This window comes from Trachypithecus francoisi, unplaced genomic scaffold (genome assembly GCF_009764315.1).
Source record: "Trachypithecus francoisi isolate TF-2019V2 unplaced genomic scaffold, Tfra_2.0 Lachesis_group11, whole genome shotgun sequence".
NCBI classification, from domain to species: Eukaryota; Metazoa; Chordata; class Mammalia; order Primates; family Cercopithecidae; genus Trachypithecus; species Trachypithecus francoisi.
In genome coordinates this window covers 54,275,860-54,289,044 of record NW_022681456.1, presented here as the reverse complement: position 1 = coordinate 54,289,044, position 13,185 = coordinate 54,275,860, and the positions used below count along the sequence as shown (strand labels likewise).

The 13,185-nt window shown below is 35.3% G+C and overlaps 1 protein-coding gene and 1 pseudogene across 5 annotated transcripts in view; both read left to right on the top strand.

Moving 5' to 3' along the window:
• The window catches only part of SYT1 (synaptotagmin 1), a 605,736-nt gene that overhangs the window by 439,019 nt on the left and 153,532 nt on the right, over positions 1–13,185 (top strand). For all 5 annotated transcript variants that reach the window (XM_033221176.1, XM_033221179.1, XM_033221177.1 and 2 more), the window contains 2 exons: positions 1,031–1,198; positions 4,380–4,547. In XM_033221176.1, coding sequence (XP_033077067.1) covers positions 1,031–1,198; positions 4,380–4,547 — 336 coding nt within the window. The remainder of the gene's footprint in view (positions 1–1,030; positions 1,199–4,379; positions 4,548–13,185) is intronic.
• Positions 12,299–13,169, top strand: LOC117089695 (annotated as a pseudogene).

The following is a 13,185-nucleotide window of genomic DNA, read 5'->3' as shown; positions in this document are numbered from 1 at the left end:
TTAAGGAGGTGAATTGCTGTTTTACTCTACTAGTTTAAAAGGCATGAACTCAAATTCTCAGACTGTGATGTAAAAACCTGTGGTGTTACTGCATTTACCAAATAGCATATACCTTGAATAACAATAAGAGTCTACTTTGTTTCCTGTGTGAATCTAAATCAGTCTGTTGACGCAAAATTTCTAATGGCAGAGTATCTGTGATGGTCTACTCACACCTCTTTTTTCTTTGCAAAAATATTAACAATGCCATAATACTTTAATATTCATAATGAGGCTTAAGAATGCATCAGTAAGATAACAGACTTAAAGAAATGTAGATCTGTGGTGCTTGGAAAAAATAAGAAACATAGTTACTCAACATTAAAAAACCTCACCTCCAATCTCCCTTCCTCTCTATGAAGCTGAAATTACATTTCTTTGACTCCATGTCCTATATTTAAACACAGAATCTCACAGATAATAATCATTCTACTGTAAGTTAAAATAAATGTGGCCAGCCCACAAGCGAAGGTCAAATATAATAGAAACTAGAGGATCTTATTTTTTATCTCAAAATGCTACCCAATTTCTAAGAAATTTCTACTCAGCTGATCTGAGGCTTTGATAAAGAATAAAAGCTTCCCACTTTATAATTACAAACTTGTGATTGCTTAACAATGTACTTTCACTTACAAATCATGCTCTGGAAAGAAAACAATGCACAAGGGTTTTTAGCAACTGGAAAGTTATTTGATTACAACTCTTTTGCAAAAATGAACACCATATTTAACTGCAATCAGCAACCTTTTAAAAAGCCTCCTTTGTGCTTAAAACCAGGCTTCCCAGAGCCTGCATCTGTCATAATTGGGTTTCTGAAGTCTACATAGCTCACTTCATTTGCCTTCTGTATTCAGATTCATAAGAGAATAAGAGTTTATTAAAACGAAATAGGAAGAGGGAGAAATCCCAATATGCAGCATTGTGAACAAATCGATCTTTTCCAAAACGTCCACTAATATTTATGTTTGCTGTATCCTCTCATTTATTTCAGCTGCTAGTAGGGATCATTCAGGCTGCCGAACTGCCCGCCTTGGACATGGGGGGCACATCTGATCCTTATGTGAAAGTGTTTCTGCTACCTGATAAGAAGAAGAAATTTGAGACGAAAGTCCACCGAAAAACCCTTAATCCTGTCTTCAATGAGCAATTTACTTTCAAGGTATTTTTTAATATTTATTTATAACCTTTCCTTTGTTGTTTTAGTTAAAAGACTGATCTCATCCTGTCACATACACATGAACATGCACATGAATGCTTGTTCAGGGACTCACATTAATTCCAGTAAGAACATGCAAAATTCTTATCTTCACTACAGTCAAGATTCAATATTGCCTTTCAGTGTGTTCAGAGTACAATTCAGTTCAGGCATTTCGGAATGGAATTGACTAGAACATGACTAGGATGTCACAGTCACATCTAAAAAGTGAGATCCCTACCTAACATAAAGCCAAAAGAATGAAATCATTATTTTTCTAAATTTCAAAGTTCGTGAAAATAGGTACATCTGTTGCAATCCCAATTAAGGATTGCAACTATATCCCAATGCTTAGATTAAGGATTAAGCTATATCCCAATGCTTAGATGGTACAAATAGACATGACTCTTATAACAAAATTCTGTGTGTAGAAGGGCAGTTTGAGCACGTTAAAGTCATTCTTCTTAACTAATCAATAAAAGGAATATGAACACACTGTTTTATTGCATTTCTAGCCTTTTTCCTTTACTCTAGGTTCTGCCCTGATGTTCTTCATCTTGTTGAGGCACCTCAGTTGACAAACAATAACAGAGATTCCAGCCATATAATATCTCATCAGGAAAACATGCCCTGCAGGTCTCCAGGATCTTTGTGGATCTTGGCTTGAAATCATTCATAAAAACAATTCTTTTGGTGGATATCTTTAACATGTGAAAAAAAACTTTCTAATGCATTACTCAGAACAATATGTTTGTGAAAAATGACATGTCTGTGAATATGCCAGCGGGCTAATTCAAAATCACCACGTCCATCAGCCAGGCTTAGCATGTGCCTTGTGTTAGCAAACATTCTGGGATGAAATAAATTGAAAATGAGGGCATGAGTCATTTTTTCAAACCTTGTTTTCAATTATGTAAAGGGGAAGTGTCTTTCTATTCACTCTAAAATTTCTGAGTTTTCAAGACAAAGGTCCCTCATGGATTGTCAGTAATCTTATTTAAAATCTGGTTTTTCTGTACCTAGACAGTGAATTTAAAGTAGCAGTAAAGACATTCTGGAAACACTCAGCTCAGGAAGAGTATTTGCTCATGAAGCTTAATCACTATAGTCAACATACCACAAAACATAAAGTGGAAATAAAATTTTAAAAATATTGTAATAGTAATCACAGTTGTTTTATTCATCTATTTATTAATCTTAACTTAGGTCAGCAGTTTCTGATCAAAACTTAGTGAGGAAATTCTTAAATTATATGAGCTAATGTATTGGGGCTTTGTTTTGTATTGCATTGCCTACATTATTATTTCTTTTAAAAAAATGCTAATAATTTTATTAGTAATTTCTATAAAACCAAGTGTAATTATTGAAATTTTTGAATTCTCTATACATTTTTATCAAGTTTCATTTTATTTCAGACAGGTTGATCAAACTGTACATAATCCACATATAATATATTCTGCTATATTTAAAAATACTTCAATTTTTCTAGAGAGCTAGTTAGACATTGTAGATTACTCATCTTGAAATGCCAAGAGGCAATATGATATAGGAATGGAAGTATAAAAGACTTTAAAGAGGACTGGCTTTACAATGGATTTAAACACTTAACAGGAACTCAACATGCCTGAAACTAAATTCGTCTTCTTTTCCTCCAGACAGTTATCTGAAGGAGCTAGTAATCATTCGAACAATAAATATTTTCAAGGGCTTCTTCTGCGCTCGGTGTTTTACATATATTCATTCATCCCCAAAACAGCCCCATGAAGCAGCCATTATTACAGTATTATCACAATTTAATAGATGAATAAACTGATGTTTAATCACGTGCCCCAGGCCCTTTAGTTGGAAAGTCCAAATCTGGTACAAGGTCTGTCTGACCCCAAGCCCAGAGTTTTGACTGTTGGCTCTTTGAGTACAATCATTAGAAAGTCTAGAGAGATTTTAGATATACAATAAAATTTTCAAAGGTTTATCCCTACTCTAAAATATTTTGTTTGTTTCTTTGAGAGTCAGCCCTTTGGAAGGGTTTATTTTCCATTCCTTCTAAAAAAAGTATGATGCTTACTTTTTAACCATAACATCTTAATAAAATAATCAGATTCCAAACAGATGATACATAAATGACAGAAAAGAAAAACTCTTTGGAAAACTAAAATTTCTTCTATGTAGATGGCCTAATATTCTTCCTTTTCTTCCCTCCTTAATATACAGAGTTAATTGAGAAATGTTTGCTGAAGCATAAGACAACCATTTACACTGATAAAATAATAGGAAGTGTATGAAAATTGATCAAACCTTTAAGACAAGTCTAAACAATTTCTTAATTAGGTATTTCTACCCAGTTACTGAAGTGTAGCTTACTTGGATTGCACTGCTTTCACTGAATATTAAAAAATGTCACTAATAAACATCCCAACCCATAGCATCTGTCCCAGATATATTTGAACAGCTGGAGAATTCATCAGTTCTTGGCCTTTTGCCACCACTCATCCTAAAACATGTCATACCCAAGAATTAACTTCAAAACCCATATTATAATGCACCTCTGATATTCAAAACATCAATTTCCTAGTCAGTTCTTGTCAATCAACAAATTATTTTAGGGAGTAGGTGAGGCACTTGTGAATATCATTTCAATCCTTTCAGACTCCTTGCATAGTCTTTAATAAATCATTGCTCCATTGAACTGTGGCATTTAAATGCCTTGAAAGAGTTAATGGAACATTTGAAAAAAGTTATTTGCCCCTCAGTAAGTTACACCCTGACAATATAACTTATAACAACAATAACAACACAATATTCTACAAGAAAAACTTATTTATAGTCAGATGCAATTGGCTTGTTTATTCTTTTATTAATCTTAAGGATTTATAGCATGACTAATAGCAGGATCCATTATTAATAATGCTAACAGCTTCTAGAACTTTGAGATAAAGCAATAAATCACTAAAAATTCCCATTTTCTCTCAAGTAATTTTAGCCTCAAGCAGTTTGTCAAAAGTCTCAATTTAAAAAATAACCAAAAACAAAATTATATCCCTGTTCTGTTTATGCAACATAAATATTAAATTAAGCACCATGAACAAGTAACATGTTTTAAGTATTTTTGTGACTGGATATTTTATCTTCATCGCTTCTTATTTAGGTGCCATACTCGGAACTGGGTGGCAAAACCCTGGTGATGGCTGTGTATGATTTTGATCGTTTCTCTAAGCATGACATCATTGGAGAATTTAAAGTCCCTATGAACACAGTGGATTTTGGCCATGTGACTGAGGAATGGCGTGACCTGCAAAGTGCTGAGAAGGAAGAGGTAAGGCAATTATTAGCATTTCTGACATCACAAGCTGTACTCGCCAGTTGCTGCTCATATAATAACTTACTGAGAAATACTCTTTACAAAGAGGGGTGTAGGCCTCTAGCTGTTGATAGCTGGTAAAGCAGGGCCAAGGGCATTGCACCACTTTGTTAAAAAGTGTACAGGTCTTCTGGGTGTTATTTGAAAGGAGAAAGAGAAATTTGTATACTGAATCTAGAAACAGCATCCCTGGACACAAACAAACGCACATGCACACAGGAACTCTTTCTAAAAGATTACAAAAGGCCACACACGCTCATACACTACTGCTTTAAAAGGACAATGAAAAATTATTTTATTTCTCATATTTTTCCACAATCATTTTGTGTTTTCTGCATAGGTTATGTAACCATTACACAGAAATAAAATGGTACTTTTTCCTTGATTGTTTCTTCATATCACAGACAGTTCATTGTTTCTCCTAAAGATATGAGAGCATAATTGGTGAAACATCAAATAAAATTCACAAAGCCTGATATTAAATCCATTTTTTAAATGACTCACATTTTATGCTACTCCTCACATTGTTTATCCCCAGTTTTAATAGTTTAGCCCAGTATTTTTCCATGACTTAAAAAGGGAAGTTCAATATGTTTAGTGCATTTAAGCTTCATAATAATCAATTGTATCTGACTATGCAATGCCTGCCTGGCACCAGCATTTTTCTCTGCAAACATTTCAGTGGACCAATACTAGAAAAGCAGACAACCCGTAGCTTCTCCAAATTCCTAAAACAACTCCTTTCCCAGTCACTCTTCAGTTCCTGACATATGGCTGTAATTACTCAAGGGATGGCTGACCGCTCAATCATTTTGGATCTCCAGGTCCCCAGGATTCCCTGGCCTCTGGGGTCCCCAGGGAGATCACAGAGAGAGTCAGACCTTCAGAGAAACTCAGTCAAGTCCATCACCTGGGAATCCTCTCAGCCTAAGGTCTTCTGTGACCAATCTGAAGCTATGAACTTTATACCCCCTACATGATGAAATGAGGTTTTAGAACAGGCTTATTAATTCCCATGATGAAACTGAAGTTTTCACTCTAAAATTGCTATTTGCTATTTGATTTTACAAAATGAGTCAAAAATACTTAAGTTAAGCTTTGCTTTTTTGGGGGAAAAAAGTATATATACTTATACTTTCCAAAAAAAAAGCAGAGCTTAAGTATTTTTGTATATAATATTCATGTATACATTATATATATATATATATATATGCCATCTCAATATCTAAGAATGTTGACTAACATTTCTTAGACACTGAGACAGATTTAGCCCTACTGTGGATATTCAAGAATACCCAAGAAAAATACTGAGTTTTAAAATCATATGATTTTATGGATAGTTCTTTCCCATAAGTCAACTAATAGTAATGTTACAGACATAATGAAAAAAATTCAATCATTCAATTACAGTGTTCATAATTATTTAACAAAGTAGTGAGATATTTCATTGAATATTTTATTGAAGTGTTTGACTTTGTATAAATTGTTTGGAAAGTAGGACCATAACAAATGTTTATTAACTGATTGGTTTTTATTAGTTGGCTGGTGTTTGGCTGGCTTGTTCGTTGAATATGAGAACATGAACCACTGGTACTTCACTATTCCCACCTGTGCAGGGTGCATGGCTCACACTTGTTACCTTCACCTGGATAATTATCAGGTGGTAATGACATCCAAGATCACACCCAGTGGGTTTCTGAAAAATTGTGAATATTTTTTTTTTCTGAGTTAAGGGAATGTAGACCATTGAGCAAGTTTCTTCTTTCATAAATCTTTGAGTACGAGCAGAATTTGAAACTTAACACCAAGTTGACAGGTTTTGCTCTAGAATCTAGGGGGTTAGGCACACTGCCCATTCAGAATTTTAACCTAGAAAGTGGCCTAACATGATTTGCCCCTTATCTTACTTACCGATGAAATAGAATAGAATGTGAAGTACCCAGCATAGAGTCTGGCATATGGTAAATGTTCACTAAGTGAGAGCTCTCTCGTACCTTTTTCTTGGTTAATTTTGTGTGTTCTCTTTCCCCATTTTGTGTGTTCATCTCCTCATTTGTTGTGTCCCTCTATTTTTATCTACTTCTCCATCCTTTTTCTCACCACTGCGCTTACTGAGTATCTGTAAGAGTAATTAATGGGAAATATTAATTTTATCATTACACTTGTAAAACTCTAGAGACTTTTCTCTTTGATTTCTACTCAGGAATAGAAATTTTTGGTTTTCAGTTGGACTATTTCTCTTTATCAAGATATAGGTTATAAAAACCTGTATAAGACAGATGTCTAGCTTACAAAGTATCTCTAGATGACTAGACCCAGTTAGAAACTTTTTCATAATAAAGGAAGTAAGATTCCAATTACATTTTATATATGAAGAATTATATATTCTCAATGATATGTGCTCTAACTTTGCATGCCACTGTCCATTAATTGCAGAAAATTATAATTGTGTGAATAAATTGAAGTCTTAGATTGACTTTAGTTTTATGATTTTAAAGAAATTGTTTTTCCACTTTACATGAGCAATTTTGTTCATGATTTTAGTTTTGCTTTCATCTAACAGTGTTAAGCATTATTTTTAATGTCATAATGAGATGAAAGATATCAAAGACAGTGAGAAAAAGGAATTCAAGGAACAGCTTTGGAATCTAGAAACAGTACTGCTAATCATAGTAAGCTGTTCTGCCAGAGACTTGGATTTAAACAGGTTAAATCAGACCCACTGACAGCCAACTCTGTGATGTTAATTAAATGCAGTCAGGTTTTGTTGCCAGAAAGTTGACAACTATAAGTCATAAGATGATGAAGTAATTGTGTAGCTTAAAGGATTATGTGCTATTTTTTGTGACCAAATAATGTGCAAGCAATTTAGAAAGAAATGGGAATGAACATGGATAGTGTAAGAGCTAATTTGGAAGTGATTAGACCCATGTTTAAAAGGAAGTAATGTGGAAGAGATAAGCTGTACCAGGAAGAGCAACAACAAAACATGTGGTTCCCACTATTTGATTCTGTCCCCAGGTGGAAATATTACTGGTGAGGTTTCCATTTGGCTTGATCGTGTTCTGCAAATTTACACAATCAAAGCCACCTCACTGGTTTCCATTCACTTGCCAGTTTGTTTCTTTAACGATGCATGGTCGACTACTTTCTTCCTCCACTTCCCCACCTTCTAACAGATGAAGGTGGAATTTGACCTTGGAGACAAGTCAACCTTTCTCTTATTTTTGTTTCTTTAAAACAGAAATATGTATCCTCTGAGTTCCTAGAGATGGTTATATATAAAACTGTTGTTTCTTAATTTTTTTCTTTCTCAATATATGGCTTCAAAATCATCTTTGGTAATCAGTATACAATTCTTCAATGTGCAAAAGGCTACCAATATGTATAGTCCCAAGCTGTCTAAGTTGAATCTTCGAGATTTTCTTCTTTTTAATCTTTCAAAAAATAAGTATTTATGTTATACGCAAGTCAAACCTGAAACCAATCTTTATCCTTTTAGAATAATCTATTTAAAATTTTGACTTAATTATTTCAAACATTACAATCAACAGCTAGGACTCCATTTTCCCTTCTTATAGATTTCACTTATGTACAATTTTAAAGTTGTCTCAGTTCTGTACGCCAGGATCAGATAGATCATCAAAGTATTTAAACCCTTTTTATTTTAACATTTTATTCCATTTTTAAAATTTATTTTTATCTCCATGCCTTCTACTATATAGAGAGATATTTGTTATCTCGAAAAACAGCATAAGGAATAGATAGCACCAGAAAAAAAAAAAACTAAGCCTTTTTTTAACATTCCACCCTGACATGCTGCAAGCCCTCATGACTTGAGCAGTTACTGTTTTATTGTTTTGTTTCCATTAGAGAATAAGTCTATCACCTCTGCTTTGTGTAAAATTTGGTAAAGAGTGATTTTTAAATGAGATTCTGTAATCTAGTGCAAATGGAAAAAAAATTGATTGCAGAATTAAAACAAGTTGGAACATAATTTAATTAGTATCCAAGCAGAAGGGAAGAGAAACTACTTTAATGCCTTAATGGAAAATCAATTTTGCAGGAAAATTTCACATTTTTAAGCCTAATTATAAAAACATTTACTTCACAGAAAAGCGTGTGAAGAATACATATTCAATCAAATGGCAACAGTTTTTTAACCTCCAATGGTCAATTCCTTGGGACTTCTTTGGAGTGAGTTAAAGTCATTATTCCTTATGGCATCTTTTATGCCCAAGGATCATGAAAGAAGTGATGCTGTTTCTAAGTACATTTAGCAATCAGATGGCAACTATGCTCTCCAAGAATCTCCACCCACCAATCAATGCCCTGATTGGAAATCCTTATAAAAGGTTAATTGCTGGAATTTTAAACATGGATGCCAGTAAGAACCTTCCTGGTCATTCACAACCTGTCACATTTAAGAAATGCAACAAAAACATTAATTTGCATCCATAGCATTTCAGGAATTTATACTTGTTCTTCTTTACTTTTTCATTGTCTATCTTCCCCACTGGACTGAAACTCCATCTAGGCAGCAGCCATTTCTATGGTTCCTCACCAAGGTTAATCACAGAGGCAAGAACACAGTAGGCGTGCAAAAATATTTTTGAATGAATGAATGGAGATGTTTATTATACAGTAAGAAACGTTTCAAAACATGCTTTTTAAAGTCCGTGTTAATAGTCATTGTGTTCTTATTTTACAAACAATGGTTAAAGTATTCTGAAAGCTGATGAGCAACATGTCCTAGCTCTGAATGCTGAAAATAGTTTAGTGCCTCTTTGGGTTTTTTTGCTATGTTTCTTTAAAGACAGAGGCAGTACAGATGCTTAGCAAAATCAACCTTGTTACTGTTTTTGTTTCTGGTTTTGAAAATAATAGATTTTGCCTCAGTAACTTTTGTTTGTTAAAGGCTTATTCAGTGTCTGCCTCTCTGTAACCCTCTTTTTCATCCTGTTTCCATAATGTACACGGAGTTCATAGATTACCTTAATTTAACTTTTGTTTAAATTTAAGACTTAAAGCTATGGTGTAAGTCTCTGCCTACATCATGGAAATTGATCCAGAGGAAAATGTGAAAGAATTAGTTCTAGGGAGAACTCAAAGAATGCAAACAAAATCTAAGTTTATCATGCCTAGAATATTTGTTGTTAATCAATTTTATAATATAGTAGATATCATTTAGTAGTATTGAATTATTTTATAGTATATTAAAACTATAATATATATTAGTGTACCTAGTATCTATGTGTCCATATCATGAGACTTGGAACATATTGATTTCCCTTTAAACTGCTACAGAAGTATAAATGTGTTTTATTTTTTATGGTATCTTGGGCCATAGCTGTGGTTTGAGTTTGAGTCTTTGGTTAGAATTTCTGTCACCAATTGTAATTGTATTCTTATGCATAATAAATGCTATCCACTTCATGATGTGGTTTCCAAGAACATGATAGGAAAAAGCAAATAACTTGGAATATCTCTCTAGTATGTAGGACTGTAATTTGCTTGCCTTTCTGATTAAGAGGACTTTTCAGGCACAGGTAAAAGAAATCCAAATTCTCACTTCAGAGTTTCTAAATAAAAATCCAATACTTTTTATTTTAAATTCCCTAGGAAAGTAATATAAATTAGACTCTAATTTGAAGCAATAATTAAAGCGAGGAGACACCCTGGACATTTTCAAAATGCACTTTGGCTGCCTTCCATTGTTCTCCCTCCCATTGTCATACTTTAGCCTACTGCACCTGCCTTTCTCGTCACAGTGATAGCCACCCAAAGGTCTGGGCTGACAGCCTGGCTCTCTAGCTTCCAAAGTTCATCTTCATTAAAGCTTATATCAACTTCTCTACCTATGCTATAAACACAAATAATAGCTACCATTTACTGAGAGTCTACTGCATGCTGACCAAAAAAAAAAAAAAAAACATAACATTCTTCAAAATTGGCATTATCACATCTGTTTTACAAAATAGGGAAGGAAGGGAAATGAGACCCAGGAAAGTTTAAGTAATGTTTCCAAGTTTACACAGGCAATGCCATAACTACAATTCAAATACAGGTCTAAAAGCCTACACTTTCCATTTATTGAGATTGAGTCTCACTCTATCGCCCAGGCTAGAGTGCAGTGGTGTGATCTCAGCTCACTGCAAACCCTGCCTCCTGGGTTCAAGCGATTCTCCTGCCTCAGCCTCCCAAGAAGCTGGGATTACAGGTGCCTGCCACCATGCCCAGCTATTTTTTGTGTTTTTAGTAGAAATGAGGTTTCATCATGTTGGCCAGGCTGGTCTCGAACTCATGACCTCAAGTGACCCAACCGCCTCAGCCTCCCAAAGTGCTGGGATTACACGTGTGAGCCACAGCACCCGGCCCACATCACCTTCTGTAAAGAGTCTCTCTTGGTCTTTTCAGGTCTGTCTGGCTCCCAAAGCCATTTTCTCTCTACACTGCCATATTGCCACAAAGAGAGTGCAAGGATATTGTCTGTTTTGTTTATCTACTTATGCCCAGCACATTGCACTGTGACTGCAACGTCCAAGGTGCTTAAATATTTTCAAGTAGATTGGTTGAACAAATTAGAATTTAACAAACATGCCTTCTAATGTTCTATCACCTTTGAGAGAGTCATCTTTAAAAGATACAGTTATTCCAGTTGCACTGTGGTATCCCAAAATATTTTTGAATTCCAGTCCCTCTCTCCAAATATCTTTCTCAGTGTATAATACATTATCTGTTCTCAATAATGATTTGTCTTTGTCTTGAAAAGGTAAATTTCATTGAAATGGCCATAACTATGAAGGGTCAAATACAGGCTATTAGTTGATGATCGAATTGGGTAAAACAGTTGTAATTACTGTGGGAAAGTAATGAGATGGATGTTCTTATGAGGTTTATATTCTGACTCTGTCCTAAATGCTTTGAGCATTAACATCATTACATGGTCTCTCAAATGATTTGCTATGGGGAAAATTCTCATTAGGAGATATAAATTCTGATACAAGTTGTACCAAGAAAATATAATTGTTTGAATAGAAATCAATGTAAGTATTAGGTTTTCTTTTTATCCAAAGAATAAAAGGACTGAGAGTTTTCAGCTGAATTTTAAATAAAGCAGAGCAAAGTGGTTTTGGAAGCCTGGATTTCATGTATATAGTCTGGCAGAGCAGAAAGTGAGGACTGTGTGTTGAAATGGGAACAAATATAAAACAAAAGGAGAATGAGAATAATGATGTAGACAAGAACAGTCTTGTTTACATCTGGTTTTTCATATTATTGAAATAATGAAGAGGGTTTTGAGTGGGAAGCAATGTGAGCAATGCAGAATGCTTTGTTCTGTCTTCCACGGATTTAAACCTTTTAAAATGTAATCTTTTCTCTTGAGTTCATCATATGCTTGGGAGCAATTTTTTTTATCTTGTTTGTGAATCTTCAAATGAGATGTTTTTACCTTCTGTCTTACTCCTACCTACCTTTGAGCAGGCCAAATGTTTGTGCTGTAAAATCTTTAATCCATTACAATCTGTTACTCTGCAATTAGATGAAATGTCAGTGATTGAGTTGTACTAGTTGTACTACAGAACAAGGGAGGAGAATGAGGACTCGCTGAAAAACAAGAGCTTAAATAAAGAATTCGAGAGAGGAAGCATACACAGACACACAAACTTACTTGCTTTAAACATGATTAAATTATTGCCAATTATGAACAAGAACTTTTAAATACTGCAAATTAATTTTATTCATTCTTTCATTGATTCATCATATATTAAGCCTCTTTTATAAGCCAGGTATTGTGCTAATTTCAGGGTATATAGTGGTGAATAAGATAGACCCCTAAATCCGGCCACCCGACCTCCCGAGCCTGCAGGGCTGAGGCTGGAGTCCTGCCAGACGCCATGGGGGAGTGAAGTTTGCAAACTTCCAGAGCGCCTGGCCCTGGGTGTTGGGCGAGCCCGGGGGTGGTCGGAGGGACTCGGGGGCAGCCGGAGAAGCCCAAACGCAGCCTGCGTGATTACAGTTATGGCCACCCAGGTGATGGGGGAGTCTTCTGGAGAAGGGCTGTTTACCGGCAATGGCAACATTGGAATGGCCTTGCCTAACGGCATGTATGACTTGCATGATCTCTCTAAAGCTGAACTGGCCGCACCTCAGTCTGTCATGCTGGCAAATGTGGCCTTCACTGTGAAAGTAAATGGCAGCTGCTGTGATTACCTGTTCGGTGAAGAAAGACAGATGGCAAAATTGATACCTGTTGGGGATAACAACATTTCAGATAGTGAAGAAGGAGGGGGACTTGAAGAGTGCTGAAATAAAAGGTGAACCTCGTGGGCTGAGACGTTTGGAACTCAGGGTTGTAGAACTTCAGCCTGTATTTGAGGCAACAGCTCCTCCAGAGATTTACAGCTCAAATAAAGATCTTCCTCCTGAAACACCTGGAACAGAGGACAAAGGCAAGAACTCGAAGACCAAATCCTTTTGCTATAAGTCATGCCAATAAGCAGCATAATCTGAAGAACGGTTTGTGCATCACCTCAGAGTTCACAGTGCCAAGAAATTTTTTGTGGAAGCGCAGAGAGGCCGGACGCGGTGG